At 38.7% G+C, this 17,940-nt stretch overlaps 1 protein-coding gene across 1 annotated transcript in view; it reads left to right on the forward strand.

The window, feature by feature from the left end:
• The first annotated feature begins 447 nt into the window (after window positions 1-447).
• Window positions 448-17,940, forward strand: part of C13H3orf52 (chromosome 13 C3orf52 homolog) — a 30,249-nt gene continuing 12,756 nt past the window's right edge. The window contains exons 1-2 of the mRNA XM_049785609.1: window positions 448-591; window positions 8,891-9,020. Coding sequence (XP_049641566.1) covers window positions 448-591; window positions 8,891-9,020 — 274 coding nt within the window. The remainder of the gene's footprint in view (window positions 592-8,890; window positions 9,021-17,940) is intronic.

Here is a 17,940-nt window from a genome sequence, read left to right on the forward strand (position 1 = left end):
TCAATGAAAATGAACTTTTGTCAGAGAATGGGGGCAAGCCCTGGCATATAGAAAACTGTTAAGGTGGAATGCCACTTTTCACTCCTGGCACTAGGAGGGTCCATTCATACCTCAGCGGGCCTCCCAGTCAGCCCCTGGGCTCTTCTGAATTGTCTCTCTGCACCCTGAAATGACAAAGCAGGCAGCGCCCTGAACAAACCAGAAAAACAGCCCTTCATCTGCTCTCTCCAGCCCAACAGCAGGGCACCCCTGGTGCGCCCTGCAGGACTCTGGGGATCTCCCCTGAAGCCTGCAGGAGCTGTGGCTGCGGCAGCTCCGCCCTGCACCTCCAGCCTGCCTCCGACGGGTGCGGGGTGTGTCTGCAAGTTGATCACTTTGGACCCTGCACCTTGGAGGTGAGCTGTGCGCGCCTCCAGCGCCGGGTCAACCTCCTAGGAGTGCCGGCCCATGGAAGCCACCGGGAACCCATCACCAGGAAATGTAATAGTGGAGCTCTCGGTCCTCGAAGGGCAGCGGCCGGAGGAGCAGAGACTTCTCAATGGAGTCGACCAGAGGGTGTCTTCTTCGGCGGAGCAGCCAAGCCCAATCCAGGTAAAGTCATCTGGCGCCGGGGTGGTGTTATCCGAGCTCCCCCAGAGCCCAGTTGGGTTCTGATTTCCTTTTCTGGCTACTCAGACAGTAGACAGTGAGCCCCTGGAAGTTCTTTTTGCAGCTGATCTAGTGAGTGCCCCGGCCTCAATCAGCCCTAATCAGGACTTCCAGCACTTTGGGCCCTGGAGGAACTCCAAGAGTCCTGCTTGTGAGGTGGGTCTCGGCTCCTTCCCTGCGAGAAGCCCCAGCGGATCCAGGAGGTTTACAAAAAATTCTCTTACTCATTGAACTTTCTTTTTGCATGTCTGAAGGACTTGAGTGGTCCCTTTAATTCTCTTGTCTTCTCCAGAGTCACTTTTGCCTTTCATTTCTCCTTTACTGTCTGATGTCTGACACTCTCCTTCCAGAGACAGAGAGAGAGAGAGAGAGAGAGAGAGAGAGAGAGAGAGAGAGAGAGAGAGAGAGAGAGAGAGAGAGACAGACAGACAGACAGACAGACAGACAGACAGACAGACAGACAGACAGACAGAGACAGACAGACAGACAGAGACAGACAGACGACAGGCACACACACACACTTTCTATCTCTTCATTCCCCAAGAAAGACACAAACACACACACACACACACACACACACACACACACACACACACACACACACACTTACAATTTGTCTTTATTTTTTTTTCTTTCCTCCCATTCTGGGCTTTTAATTCTATAGGAGGAGAAATAGGGAAGAGGTGAGAAATTAGAAGGAACTGGAAGAGCTGGCATATGCACTGGCCCTACTTGAAGAGGGAAAAGTATTCAAAGCTCTCAATGTAAAAGTGGCTACCTCTGAACAGAGTATATGGATCTCTTATTTTTATTTTATTTCCACAATTTATCTGCAATGAAGTTAGTTCTAAATAAAAAATTTTTAAAAACAATGAAAAAAATTTCAAAGTTCTTTTCCCCAAGCTGTATTTGCTTTTGCCTAACTTTAATCTTCAAGAAAATCCCTGAGAATGTTTATATAAGTAGAACTTCCTTTTGATTCAGCCATAGCTATTATAAAATATTATTAGTTTCTCCTCAAATGCTTGTAAACTACCAAACTGAATTCTGAGCCACCTGCCTTCTGAGGAACACCTAAGTCTGTTAGGTTTTATTGAGAGCAAGATACTCCCAGTATATCTATTTGGTTCTAGGTAATCGGAGTTTTCTAAGTGTCACTCTTTCACTTCTATTTTTATAGCTCTTAATGGTTAATGTTAGGGATAAGCAGAAAATGCAAATGTTGAAATGTTCTGTTACTGTTTTGATTCCTGAAAAGATTGTTAAATTTGCTTTAATTTATTTTTAACTTAAAAATAAAATGTTTTTTTGTTTGTTTGTTTTTGGGGCCACACCCGTTTGATGCGCAGGGGTTACTCCTGGCTAAGTGCTCAGAAATTGCCCCTGGCTTGGGGGGACCATATGGGACGCCAGGGGATCGAACCGTGGTCTTTCCTTGGCTAGTGCTTGCAAGGCAGACACCTTACCTCTAGCGCCACGTCATCGGCCCCCCAAAATAAAATGTAATAAAAATTATCATGGGAGCTACATCCTAGTTACTCAGACTGTGGTGTCTGGGTAGTGGGTGCTAAGGCCATGCCCAGTTGTTTTGAATGGCTGAGCTTATAGCTATGATTTTGCATGGGCAAGATATAATGTTTTACCATTTAAGCCTTTTCCAGGTCCTGAATCCTGCTCTTTCAGGGATCTATAGTTACTTGTTAGAGTAAATGGGTACCTTGTATTTGAGTGGAAAAAAGAACCCCAAGGAGGGCCGGAGTGATAGCATGGAGGTAAGGCATTTGCCTTGCATTCAGAAGAACGGTGGTTCAAATCCCCGCATCCCATATGATCCCCTGAGCCTGCCAGGAGCAATTTCTGAGCATAGAGCCAGGAGTAATCCCTGAGCGCTGCCGAGTGTGACCCAAAAACCATCAACAACAAAAACAGAACCCCCCCACCAAGGAGGAATTTATGGTCCCTTACAGGGATCACAATGATGCACTTGTATTCAAAAGTGGTTAATGGGAGTGCATTGTTGATGTTGCATGGGTTTAGACTGAACCTAGAGCTCAAGAGTTCTGGTGACAGCTTTACTACTAAATGGTGAGTTTGATTTAGTGTTTCCCATTAGGTTAGTTAAGGGCGAAAGTGTATTTTTTTCTCATTTGGAAATCTTTATGATGTAATGTAGCCATCAGCCTTCTCTGCTGTCTAGAACAGATGCTTTCTTCAATATGGTTTAGTGGTAGTAGCTGGCAAACATCAGGAAGGAATCAGCATGTTATAATTGTTTAGAACTTAGTTGAGAATGAGCTTTCATGTTCTAATTACTTCCTTGTTAGTCAGGTGTATTCTGATATCTTAGACTTCCTTGTGAATTAATTTTATAGGTCACGAAATGGTCAAGTTGCAGTGAGCCGGAAAATGACATGGAGATGGAGAGTTTCAGGAACATAAGGGGGCATTCTAGAAATACCTGAACAACAGACTTTTAAACATGACTGTGTGGGGAGTCCTTATCTGATATGCTAATAATTCTCTTTGGTTCTATAAAATAAATTGAAGTGCATATTAAATGAAAATGTTGTTTAAGGGGCCAGAGTGATAGGTAGTACAGTGAATAGGATGCTTGCCTTACATCAAGTTGACTCAGGCTCATTCCCTGGCATCTCATATGGTTCCCTGAACAATGCCATGTAGTACAGAACTAGGATTAAACCCAGCTATGTCTCCCCTCAAAATCTATTAATTTTAATATTTTTAAAAAAAAACTGGATTTGTGGGCTCCAAAAAAAATAGTACAGTGGGCAAGTTACTTGCCTTGCATTCTGTCAACCGGCTTTTATCCCAGCACCCTATAGATTTTCTCAGTCCCCAACAGAACAGATCTTGGAGTGCAGACTGGGAATAATTAGTCTTGAGTAGTGATGGGTGTGACCCCCCACCAAAAATAAAAGCAAAATTAATTGAATGTATAAGTAGAAAAAGAGTAGGGATAAATTTGAAGCTCATTTCTTTTACATTATAAGAAAGAAGACATCTATCTCATCATGGCTTCTCCCTCTGTGGGAGAACAGTTATGGAAGTTCCAGGCAATTCTTCATTGAACTTATTTTATCCAGTGGTGTTTTGTTTAAAATGCTGAAGAGAGGGGTCAGTGAGGTGGTGCTAAAGGTAAGGTGTCTGCCTTGCAAGCGCTAGCCAAGGAAGGATCACGGTTCAATCCTCTGGCGTCTCATATGGTCCCCTCAAGCCAGGGGAAATTTCTGAGCACTTAGCCAGGAGTAACCCCTGAGCATCAAACGGGTGTGGCCCAAAAAAACAGAAGTAAATAAATAAATAAATAAATAAATAAATAAATAAAATGCTGAAGAGAAACAAAAATTCCACAGCAATTGAAAAAATGTATTGTTATATATCTGATTGTTCTTAAGCCCTCGTTTATTTATTTATTTATTTATTTATTTATTTATTTATTGGTTTTTGGGTCACACCTGGCAGCGCTCAGGGGTTACTCCAGGCTCTATGCTCAGAAATCGCTCCTGGCAGTCTCTGGGAACCATATGGGATGCTGGAATTTGAATTACCGGCCTTCTGAATGCAAGGCAAAAGCCATACCTTCATGCTATCTCTCTGGTCCCTAAAGCTCTCATTTTAAATATTGACATTAGTGGAGATTTATTGTAAACAAATTCAGCAGAGAGAATGTGTTTCTTGATTTGTGTTTGAGAATTGCAGGGAAAGAATTTAGGCCTTCGTATTTTGCTTAAAAGTTGGGTCAACATGAAGGGGCTGTGAGATAGTACAGGGCATAAGGTATCTACCTAGATTCTATGGCCCAGACGTGGTACATGTAATCCCTAGTACCACTGCAAAAAAGTAAAAAAGAAATCATGGGTGATAGAACTAGACTAGTTTTCTTCTGTGGCTCATTTCATAAAATCAGACATAAATTTTCCAAATAGAAGTCACAGAGATATTTTTCAGGGATGGTAGAAGCATTAGCATAATAATAAACCTATACACTGATAGTTATTTTAAAGTGATAAATTTTTTATTGTTTTTACTTTCCAGTACTTGCTACATTTGCCTGAAATGATACACTTTAGGATTAGTGAGAAATAGATTTTTCTCTTGAGTTTTTAGAAATCCTTTAGAGCTTCATAAGAAATCATTTTTTCCTCCTTTATTATATCTTAAGATTTCAAGTCTGAGAAACCTATGCCAAGAGTTTTATTTTTTTTGGTTTTCTGGGCCACACCCGGCGGTGCTCAGGGCTTACTCCTGGCTATCTGCTCAGAAATAGTTCCTGGCTGGTACGGGGGACCATATGGGACACCGGAATTCGAACCAACCATCTTTGGTCCTGGATCGGCTGCTTGCAAGGCAAACGCCGCTGTGCTATCTCTCCGGGCCCCAAAGTACAGTTTAAATACGAACAAACACATGTTCCGTAACCCCCAAAATATCTAACACAAATACTATTTCTTCCCTACAATACAGCCTTTAGAGAACAGAGGTTCTCACCTTAGAGGCACTGGGGACAATGTAACTATGACGAAGAGGTGCCATGAGTAGCCAATGGTCAGAATCAGGGATCTGTTAAACATCTTATAATCTACAGGATGAATCCCACAACAAAGCCTCCAGTCTGAATGTCAACAGTGACAGCTTAAGATCCCATGTTTCAGAGTTAACTCAGTTTTTACTTCACAAGCTGTACATCATTGTAGACACTGATAGTTTTGATGCAGGCAAGGCTTATACAAATGGGTAATTAAAATTAGCCCCAGTTATAGTAAAATCATTACTTGGACAATATCAACTAGGACAAGTATCATCAACTAACTCTTTTGTACTTTGGGAACCACAAGTGGATTAAATCTAGCAGTGAACAAAATGCATATTTTATTACATCATTTTTGAAATATTTAAGGCAATTTTATTATGACTGTCCATTATTCTGGCCTCATAGAATTTTTATGCATTTGATTTGCATAATATCTAACAAGTTCCATCACTGACAGTTGTTGACGGTGATTTGCAACAGATAAACTAAAATCCCAGTGATTAAAAAGATAGTTAGATTTCAAATAATAAGTTTATGCTGATATGGTCCCTTGTTCTCAGTCATATTTACAATGGATGCATTAAAATTAACACACTGCTGTGTGCTATATGGCTACATTAGAATTCACTGGGGGAAAATAAATAAAAGAAATAAAAAGGTAGTTTAGATTAAATTTAGTTTCTTCTAGAAATTCTGCCTTGTATTGGAAAGCTCTTCTTTAAATAATGTTCTGTTATTTTCTATATATTTTATTGCTCTTTGCCATATGTTTCTTTTAGAAGGATGGTTAAACATTGCTTCTCATTTGTTTTGATATAGTGGCATGTATGATTATATTTTAGATTCTAGTTTTTTCTTTTCAGAAGTAATCCCAAAAGTAATGTATGGATTTAGAATTTAATATTCATTTGCAACTTTTTTTTTTTTTTTTTTTTTTTTTTTTGGTTTTTGGGCCACACCTGGTGGTGCTCAGGGATTACTCCTGGCTGTCTGCTCAGAAATAGCTCCTGGTAGGCACGGGGGACCATATGGGAAACCGGGATTTGAACCAACTACCTTTGGTCCTGGATCCGCTGCTTGTAAGGCAAATGCTGCTGTGCTATCTCTCCGGGCCCTATTTAACCTCTTAATTGAAGACAACCAACCCATGATCTCTGAAGACTGATGTCAGAACTTTGTCCCTAATGAGTCTTCAGAGATCATGGTGGTCCATTTGACATTTTTGCAAGATTTAGATAACCACAAGTCACAAGGTTTGCGACATTTAAAATGTATCTTTTGGTCAAGGGCAGGTTCTTGGGATTTAGGAAGGGGTAGGGTCCAGGGGATTAAGGGCAAGTCCTCAGGAAGCTGCAGAGAAAAATTATTTAATTTCTTCTACCTTTCAATCTAAATGCGGCACGTGTATGGTGTAAATTCAGGAAAATTTAAGAGCCACTTCTCCCTCTATGTGGCTCCAGTTTACATAGGGTGACAAAGCCAATAACTGTTGACATTTGAGCAGTTCAAGGACAGTGGCTAATAAGAGAGATAATAAAGAATCTTTCCACGGGTGGAAGGGCTGGAAAGCTACTTCATGAGAATTTAAACTGGGGCCTGAAGAGAGAGGAGATTTCAGATCAGTCTCAATCTGGCTAAAATAATTTACTCTGGAAGTTTAAATTTTCAACTTGGAATCTAGTCTCACCTCCCCTAAACCTCCCAAGTCCCTTAAACCCCAACTCGGCATATCATAAGTATTAAATTATTGCTCTAAGCATATGCTTAGAGGCTTTGAAACTCCCGCCGACAAAGAGTGAAGCATGTTCTTAAAATGAGCAAACAATTCTGTTTTTTATGACAACCTCGAAAATCATGATGGGAGATTGTGGGGAGAAAACTAAAAAAGGTGTAGTGCATACCTGGCCTCACCTTTCTCACAGGGTGGAGTTTTAATCCATGGAACCAGAACTACATTCTTCCACCCCCATTATCTAGGTGTGACCTTGATGGCTCTCATGGCTTCTGAATCCAACAGAAATCATCAGATCCAGACCCAACCCATGTAGCTGAGCACCATTGGGAATTACATCCAGATTCCTCAGCACCACTGGGGACACAGCCCCAATAAGTAAAATCAGGATAACAAATTAATAAATGCAACAGTTTTGTGTGGCGGCCGCAAGTGACTGTTCTGTGCTGTTCTGTGAGGGCTGCAAACACCATGAGTCTTGATAATTTTATTTGTTGATTTGCTAATACTTGTTTATCTCATGCTGTGTGCATATTATCTTTAGTTAGTTTATGTATTCATGTTCCACAGGTGCCATCAAGTTTCAGGAACTTGCTGGTAATGACCCTGCCATTAAGTGGTGTTACTGAGCTTGGGTTCCTGACTGAAACTGGAAAACACCCCCCTGCTATGACCTGCAAGGTCCATTTTCCTGCCCCCTAACTCTTCCTCTTCATCCTCCATTGCTTCCTGAGGTCACCATGTGGGAATTCCCTAGTGGTTTAATAAAAGTAGAGGAAAGTTGTGGGATGTTTAAAGACTTGTAGCGACACTGGGAATGGATGTTCCAGCAGAGCAGGCAGACATGCATAGTACTACTCAGGAGAGCTGTAAACAAAAGGGCAAATTGCAGGCTTTGTAGTGATTCAGAAATTTTTTTCTCTAAAGCTGCACCTTTAAAATGGGCTAAAGCCTGCCTGGAGGACTACTAGGTTGAAGTGTTGGAGATCCAGAAACCGAAGCAGTAGTAATTAGTCCTTTAAGGCCACACTGCCTCACTAAGTTCGTTGCATTCTTTCTTTTATTGCCTGCCTAGGCCATAATTACGCGGAGTCCTGAAGCATCTTTGTTCTTTCTTTGTGATTTACATTTACCTGCATGTCATTTTACTCTTCAACATAGCTCTTATGCTCCAAAATCTCCAGCTGATCCTCAGACTCACCAAGTTACATCCAGATTGCTTTGGCATCATTTACCCTGTCTCACACCTGCTCCCCTCTGTCAAATCTTACCTTAATTATAAGAGAAAAACGCAGAATGGTCTCACTTATCTATGGGTTTTAAGAAAAATGAAAGACATTCTTGCAATAACAATTTTCAGACACAAAAGAGAAAAGACCTAGAAGTTCCAGCTCACCTCAGGAAGCTCACCACAAAGAGTGATGAGTTTAGTTCGAGAAATAACTACATTTTGAACTGTCCTAATAATGAGAATGTATGAGGGAAATGGAGAGCCTGTTTAGGGTACAGGCGGGGGTTGGGTGGGAAGGAGGGAGACTTGGGACATTGGTGATGGGAATGTTGCACTGGTGATGGGTGGTGTTCTTTAAATGTCTGAAACCCAAACACAATCATGTATGTAATCAAGGTGTTTAAATAAAAAATAAAAAAATAAATAAATACCCATGAGACTATCACACCATTTTCATTGAGTCAACACTGGGGATAAGACTCTTCTTGGTTTAGAGAGCAGTCCTTTAAAAGTCTTTCTATTTGTCCCCACCACCACAGCGCAGAGCTCTAGAGCATTTTCCTGCTCAGCTTTTTGTTCCTTTCTGTCCTGAGTCTGACAGTAAGTAACTCACTAGAACATAACTTCTGTAGGCCTGAATCAGACTGCCTTATTGTTGTAGTGTTGGCCTATGGTGAGCATTTAGAAATGAGCACTGAGATCCCCATATGTTCCCTTTGCTTTCCAGGTCCAAAAGGAAGACCCGTGGAGACCCTGTAATAAAATACTGTGTTGGAGGTGCAAGCTGTGGATGGCCATTGTCTCTGTTTTCATAGCTTTCATTTTAGTGATCATCATGAGCTTAATTCTTATTAGAGGTAAGAAAATTTAAGTATGATTGGCTTCACATAGTTTAAGAACTTATTTAATGGCTTACAGTTAAATAGAGCATACACTTACTGCTGCTTCATTATTTGCATTGAATTAAAGCTGCTTTAGGTGATGTTGGGTAGAAAATATATATATATTTTTTTTTGTTTTAATATAAAGTATAGATTTTAAATATAAAAATGTAGATTTTTATTTTTAACTATAACTTGTTTATTATTTGTTTTATAAGCACTGGAAGAAGAGTGAAGGTGTATGCTATATTTTTAATTTTTTTTTGGGGGGGGTCACACCCGGCGGTGCTCAGGGGTTACTCCTGGCTGTCTGCTCAGAAATAGCTCCTGGCAGGCATAGGGGACTATATGGGACACTGGGATTCAAACCAACCACCTTTGGTCCTGGATCGGCTGCTTGCAAACGCCGCTGTGCTCTCTCCGGGCCCTATATTTTAAATTTTATAGCTTTACAAAAATTTGTTTTATTGTATCTCCAAACCTCCTAGTGTAAATTTTTTTCTTATAATTTGTAACATTATGATATATTTGATAAATTATTATAGTGATAAAATAATTTATAAGGTATTTGATAGGCTTAAATTATAGAACATGTATCTATAAACTCATTATTTTAAAATTGTTTTAGAAATACCTTATTATCTTTACATTTTAAGTACATAAAAAATAAAAACTTGCATGGCATTGACAATATTGTTTACATGTCACATGTTAATTTTGTTGATAAATTGTTATCTTCTAGTTTTTTTGTCACTTGCATTTCTAAAATCATTTGATAAGTTTTGTTTTGTTTCGTTTATGTTTTGTGGCTATATATGCTGATGTTCAGGGCTTACAACTGGCTCTGCACTCAGTGATCTCTCCAGGCAGTGCTCAGGGAACCTTATGTGGTGGTGGTGATCAGACCTGATCTGTGTATAAGGCAAGAGTCCTTCCTGCTGTCCTATCTCTTGATATGTTCACTTGCTAGTATTTAAAAAAAAATCATATGGTCTATTATTAAGATTTTAGGGTTATGTGAGATTATTTCAATGAATTAAAAATATTTGGGACCCTTTTAATTACTGCATGATGTGGCCTGAAGCTATTTTTAAAGCCTTTTAGATAACTATCAGACTTCAAAAAATAATCATCAGTGTGGTTGAGACTTTCATGAGATATGAATATAGCCTGCTCCAGATCAATTATTGCCTTTCAAAATAGGAAGAAAGGATTTTTGTTGTTGTTGTTAATGGAAATGATTTTGGGGAGAGGGGAGTTCAGCTAAAACTGGTAGACATTAGTGGGTTTTGAGATCTTTACAAGAATTTGGGTTGATTCTCTTCCTAAAACAGTTAAGGAATAGAGATGCTCCTTGTCTCTCCAGAAGGGGTTTTGAGGATTGTCCTATAGAACTACATTTGCCACTTACCTTGTAGTTCTTAATAGTCTTACCCACTTCGTCTCTTGCATCCAGAAAATGCACTGTGTTGTGTTTATTCAGTTATTTAGGGCAGTATCGGGTGGGATGGATGATTCTTTGAGACTATAAGCTCATTATCACGAGAAGATAGTCAGAAGTTCTGGGCCTTGTCCACTGTGCTGAGCACAATAGCTCTAGTGGGAACATTGTCACACCCTCTTCCCATCATCTCCTACACATGGATGTTGAAACTGAAGTTGAGTCAACAGTCTTGTCCCATCACAACCATTTGTTGCTACCTACCCTGCTTTGTCTGTTGGCACATGAAACCCGTAACAAATTTCAACAAATGGTGATGTAATAGGTCTAGTTGGCTACATGTTCCGGATTATAAAACCCAAGATCTAAGACCTGCTTTCCATTTCAAAAAATTATTTTTGAAATGACTTCTTTGAAATTCAAAGAATCATCTTCAGAGAAAGGGATTGATTTCTCTTTGAAAAATTCCTTTGGGAAACAAGAAAGTGCAAAGGATAATATACAGAGAAGATCTTTTGGACACTTTATAAAGGAAACCACTTTCAACGTATCCTAAAGTAGAATTTCTAAATACTAATGCATTAAGATATCTTTTAAAACATTTTCCTTCAATCAGGTAAATACTTTTGTTTTACTTTGGTACCTGATTTTTGAAAGATTTGAGCCTGTAGGGAAACTCATGGTAGGCTGTGAAAGAGCACAATAGGTAAAAAAGATGCAGGGGGGGTGGGGTGGGCGGAGTGGTGACATAAGCAGTAAGGCATCTGCCTTGCCCACACTAGCCTAGGACAGACTGTGGTTTGATCCCCCACGTCCCATATGGTCCCCCAAGCCAGGATTGATTTCTGAGTGTATAGCCAGGAGTAACCCCTGAGCGTCATAGCGTATGGCCCCCCCCAAAAAATGCAGGGGGGAGCCCCTTTTTGTGACAGATTCTCTTGCCAAAACAAACTTTGCAAGTCATTTTGGGGGTAATGAGTTGCAATAATATTCCAAAGCCACTGTTAGAGTCAAATATTTGTAAGGACTTGTGAGCATGCCCAGATTCACTATGAAATGAGTTTTTTTTTTTTTTCTTACAGCTCCCATTTCAGATTTTAGTAGTGCCCATATACAGGACCCAGGTGCAGTGAACCACTATGGAGCTGGAAGGCACAATAAACAAATCCCAGAATGGAAAGCCGGAGTCAGTGGGTTGCCTAGGATGAAGTTCTTGTCCCTGTCTCTGTTAAGCTACTATGTAATAATAGAAACAAATCTGTGCCGTGTTGATTATTGTTAATTCATTACATGCTGGGCACCCACTATTTCCTGCACTCAGGGAACACTCTCCCTCACTCTGCCCTTGGCATTCCAATGAGGTGATGACAAATACAGCTCATGGATCAGCCAAAGACATTGAGCCAGAGCTGGCTGCACACTAGAGACAAGAGAACACCATTAGCACTCAAAGCATACAATGGTTTCCTCTGAAAATGCCAACTTGGGGGAAAGTGTACAAGGAATCCTGGTGAATCTAGGTATCTGGTATTGTGCCAGCTTTTTTTTTTTTCTCTATTACTATGGCTTAGTGACCTTCAATATATATGTTTTTTTCCATGTAACACTTTATTTTTTAATGTCTTTATTTAAGCACCATGATTACAAGCATGTTTGTGGTTGAGTTTTAGTTATAAAAAAGAACCACCTACCCACCAGTGCAACATTCCCACCACCAGTGCCCCTCAAGTCCCTCCTCCTCCATTCCTTGTTCATATTCAAGAAAGGCATTCTATTTCTCTCATTAGCCAGCTTTTGAGGATTATTATGTAAGGATTTTTCTCCTCCTTCCTTGGGGTGGAGGCTAAAAGAAAAAATGTTATTCTTTCTCCCTTAAAATTATGCTTTTTCTGGAAAATTTGGAGAGTATTTTTATCCAGGGTTATGGGTTATGTTTTGTTTTTGTTTGTTTGTTTGTTTGTTTTTAATGGCTTTTGGACCATACCTAGGAGTTACTTAGGAGTCACTTCTGATAGGGCTTGGGGGAATATCTGTGGTATCCCTATGGGTTGTGTGCAAGGCAAGTGCCCTACCTGCTCAGGCTCTGAGTTTTACTTTTTTTTTTTTTTTGTGGTTTTTGGGTCACACCCGGCAGTGCTCAGGGGTTTTTCCTGGCTTCATGCTCAGAAATTGCTCCTGGCAGGCACCGGGGGGTGGGGGGGGGGACCATATGGGACGCCAGGATTTGAACCGATGACCTTCTGCATGAAAGGCAAACGCCTTACCTCCATGCTATCTTTCTGGCCCCTGAGTTTTACTTTTTTAATGATATGGCTCAACCTGAGTGTAGAGATGCTGAATAAAGGCTTCTAAATGAAACCCTTTCTTGATTTAGGTGAACATTTTAATGTTAACAAAAATTTGTGACAGATTTAAATAGGCAGACGTTTAGAAGGAGGTGATCAGTTTTTGTTTTTTTTTTTTAATTGTATGCCACAATATTTATTCCAGAGAAATGAAGAATTATGCTCAGATAAAAACTTCTACATGAATGTTTTCAGTAGTGTTATCCATAATAGCCCCATACTGGGAATAGCCCTGATGTTCTTCACCTGGATACTCTATTAAACAAAACTATGTTTCTTTTCTTTTTTTTTTTTTTTGGAGGTGATCAGTTTTAACACTCTAGGGACACTTACAGAGCTATTTTTCACGGTTACAAGCTCTTCCTGCATTTCTTTCTACTCAGTTTAAACTTTCATGAGTAGAAATGCTGTTATATTAGGATCATAGCAGGCTTAAGTGGTGCTGTGTTGAATTGTTTTACTTTTGAGTTGGGAATTAGAGCTACATCTTATGATATCATGTATTCCTGGCAGACTGTCAGGATATATGGGCAATGCTCATAGTGTGACTCATGGGAAAATTCTCAGCTGACAACATTAGCAAGTTATAAACTACCACGGTCCTTGGGGAACAGGGAAATAAAAACACCTTTGCAGATCTAGTGTTTTGAAATGTCTTTGCACTTTTACCTGTTTTTTTTTCTTATCTCTTAGGTTTCTCCACCTTTCCCAAGACTGATTCTGTTACCACCTTTGCTCTCCTTAGAATCCTTTCCAGTTTCTTTTGATCTGTGGATCTTCAGATCATTTCATCTTTCCCTAGCATTCACAAGCACTTCTCTTCATGGATCTCTTCAATGTGCTAGCATTGTCCTTCAAAAAAAATTTCCCATCAGAATCTGTTTACTTCATCAAGATTATTTTTCTTGCTCCTTTCATTCAAAGAAGTAAATTAAATATTTAATTAAATTTAATTAATTAATTAATTAAAATTAATTATTTTAATAATTTATTTAATTAAGTAAAGTAAATTTATTATTTTAAATTAAAATAAATTTATTTTAATTAATTAATTAAATAAAGTAATTTATTTAATTAAATTTTAATTAAAATTAATTAAATTAATTAAAATTAATTAAATAGTAAAGTAAATATTTAATTTAATTTAATTAATTCATTAATAAATCAATTAAACTAATTAAATTTAATTGATAAATAAATTGAATTTTAATTTAATTAAATTAATTAATAAATTAAATATTTAATTTAATGCATTATTAATTTATTATTAATAATAATTAATAAATTAAATAAATAATTGTTATTAATTTAATTAATTAATTTAAATTAATTAAATTTAAAAAATTAAATGATTTATTGTAGTAAGCAAATAAATGTTTTAAAAAACAGCCTATTTAAGTATCTACACAAGCAATTGCACATTCAAATTACAGAAGCAGAAGCTAGTAAATAATGATGATAAAGTACTAATGAAGTAGAAAATGAAAGTAAATATTTACTTTGAAGACAGATCTTGCTTCCTGCTCCCTCCTAAAATCATATGCACCAGTGGTCCCAAGTTGAGGTTTAGAACTTGCTTAATTAGAAAATCCAGTCCCTTTTCTCTCAATTCTGCACTGTTTGTGGCCTGCATCTCTGTGTAGTAACTATTTGGGTCTGCAGGATTTCTAGAGTTGTTGATCTGCTATTTCCAGCCTTCAGCCTCTGCATTGTTATGGTTGACACTTGTGATTAGCCTTCTTACTTTTCATTATCTTCATTCCTTTCATTGGAGAGCTCATTTACTCCCAAAGTAGCAGTCATCCTCTCAAGGTGATTCTTGGATTTATATTCATAAGATGTTGCTGAATATTCTTTATTGAACACTGCAAAGCATCTTAAACTTTATTCATGTAAGACTTCCATTGTTTGCTCCCTTCCCCAATTAATTCACCCTTTATATTAATCACGAAATCAGGTTTATTTCAATTTAGCCACAATTCAGTTGTGTAACTTCAGGTCAAAATCTTCAACCCTCTTTGCCCAAGTTTCTACATTTATAAAATATAAATGGTTTACAATCCATTTTTATCTTTTATTTATTTAAGTGTCATGATTTACAATAGTGTTAATGGTAGGGTTTCTTACACAAAATATTCCAGTCTCACTCCCTCTACTGCTGTCCCAGGGCCCCTTCCCCCAATACCACCTCACCATGGGGAGCTTCCTTCTGTTTCTATTGCCTTTGGACATTTGTTATTTCCTTGCTATGTTTATTCATATCTCATTCGGTCTCAGTACCTCCCCTTCTTCTGACTAACTTCACTCAGCCTATGTAGTTCAGATCCATCCACATGGTAGCAGATTGCTGCATTGTTTCATCTTTTCTTAGAGTTGAATAAGTATTTCATTATCATATACATACTCTATTTTATCCTTTCATATGTTCTTAGACTCTTAGATAACTATTTTGGTTATTGTGAATAATACTGTGATGAGCATAAAAACATAAATGTCTTTTCTGGATAAAAGTTTGGGGCCTTTTAGGTAGATGCCTAGAAGTGGGATTGCTGAATCACATAGAAGCTCAATACCTACTGTATTTTTCATACCATAAGACAAACCTCCCTCCCCCAAGGCGCACTTTTTCTTTCCAAATGATGTGTCATATAGAGCTGGAGCCTAAGTGCACTGTAGTTTATACTATTATTAATAATAGGGTTATGTGCTTAATACTTGATCACCTTTTAGTATCCCCTTCCTCCTTCTGGTTGAACAATTCCCTTTCCCATAGTTGTAGCATCCTCCTTATCTTCTTCCTCAACACACACATCCTCCCCGTCACTATGGCATATTTTCTGCTGAAGACCAGTGCTTTTCATTGCCTTTGGTCATTAGTTATTCCACCATTAAGTTTCTTTATATTCCACATCTGAGATAAGTAGTTCTATCAGTCTCTTTTCCTCTAACTTTACTCAGCATTATAGTCTTCAGATCTAGTCATGTAGCAGCAAATTGCATGATTTTATCTTTTTCATGACTGAGTAATATTTCCATGGTGTACCTGCATTATAGTTTCTCTTTCCAGTCACCAATTTTGAGCACTTGGCTGTTTCCAGATTTTACTTATTTTGGATAGTGCTAGAAGGAACATAAAAGTGCAGATGTCATTTATCCTTTTTATTTTTGGACTCTTGAGGTATAGTTCAAGAAGTAGAATTGTGTCAAATGAAAACAGTAGAAGCTCTATTCATAGATTTTTTTAAAAGTTTTCCAGAAAGTCTAGACCAGCTGATATTTCCACCAACAGTAACTGACTCCTTCCCTCCCTCTGTTGCATCTACACCAACACTGGTGCTTCTTATTCTTTCTGATGTGTAACAATTTCTATAGTGTGAGATGATAGCTCATTGTTGTTTTAGTTGCATCTCCCTGATGGTAGTGATTTAGAGCATTTTTTTTTCATAAAAACTTTGGCTAGTTGTATTTCTTCTTTATGGAAGTTTCTGTTCCTCTCCTCCATTTTTTATTTTATTTTTTTAAATTTATTTTGGTTTTTGGGTCACACCCGGCAGCGCTCAGGGGTTACTCTTGACTATGTACTCAGAAATCGCTCCTGGCAGGCACAGGGGAGCATATGGGATGCTGGAATTCGAACCACCGTCCTTCTGCATCTAAGGCAAAATGCCCTACCGCTGTGCTATCTCTCTGGCCTCTATTTTCTTCATTTTTTAATGGGGTTGAAATTTTTTCTTGCAAAATTTAATGAGTGCTTTATATATCTTAGAAATTAGCCCTTTATCAGATGAGTAATGGGAAAAGAATTTATCTCAGTCTGCATTTTGGTCACTATTTCTCTTAAAGTGCAGAAGCTTCATATTTTAATATAACCGTATTTATCTTTGTTTCTGTTTCAATTGCCAATGATGTTGATGCCTTAGGAAGGCCTCAAGCTTCAATGTCATGAGTTTTATCTGTATTTTCTTCAAGGTAACTTTTGGAGTCAGGTCTGATATCTAGGTCTTTAATTCATTTTTATTTATCTTCTGCTTATGGTGTTAAAAAGGGGTCTGAGCTTTTCGTTTTGACAATGCATTCTTTACCTCTAGAATTGAATGTGACAGTACATGTGAACTGTTGACTACTATGGCAGCTCTATAGAGACTCAGTCTCTATAGCTTTTACTGGGATTGTAAAAGGCAGTTAACATTGTAAGATTCCACAGTCCTAGAAGGAATGATTTTCAACATAAGCCAATGTATTTGCACAAACAGTCCGGGCTCTCCAAGCCACTCTTATCATGGAAATATGGGAACTCTGCCCAAGCGCAAGGGCAATCTTGAGCATACCTCTCTGAACTAATAGTTTCAGGCCTTTGGTGTTCACTGTGCATTCTCCTGTCCTCCATGCCTCACCTTCGCAGACCTCTGCAAAACCATTCATTTTGCTTTTCACTAGCTGTTCCATTAGAAACCTGAATTGAGTCACAGTGAAATTTTTCATATCCAGTGAAGAGATTGATTATGTCATGTTTGGAGTTTGGAATCTGATAGAAAAGTTCACAGCAACACACACACACACACACACACACACACACACTGGTTCTGCCCTCCCACGCCTTTCTCAGGTTCAGAGAGGTGGTCTTTAGGTTATGTGGCCCAGCCTGTGTGGCTGGTGTGGAGCGACAGACGCATGTTACAAACACTAACGCCAGTTTCTAGCTTCTGGCTCTAGGCTTTGTGTATTTTCCTTTAGATCTTCCTCTTTAAACATCAATTAGCTCAGTCATTAGAACACAAGGAGCCACAGAGAACTCCCTGACCACAGAATGTATGTCTTGAGCACCCTGAGGCTTTGGCTGCGTTTGGTTTCCCTTCTGCAAACAGAGTGTGTCAACATTCCTCTCTGTAGCCATACTCTAATAATGATGTCATGCTTATCAGTTCTTCCTGGGGAAATCCAAGATGTGGGCTCATACAAGCTCATTTTCTAGTCACACCTTCGTTCTGATGGACGCTGTCACTTCTTCCACATCAGCAAAGAACAGCTTGTGACTCAGGAAAGTTTCCAGTCTCATTCCTTTTACTTATCACCCATTGATCATGTCATATATTTGCCTTGATACCTGAAT

The sequence above is a fragment of the Suncus etruscus genome, chromosome 13 (genome assembly GCF_024139225.1).
Source record: "Suncus etruscus isolate mSunEtr1 chromosome 13, mSunEtr1.pri.cur, whole genome shotgun sequence".
Lineage (NCBI taxonomy): Eukaryota > Metazoa > Chordata > Mammalia > Eulipotyphla > Soricidae > Suncus > Suncus etruscus.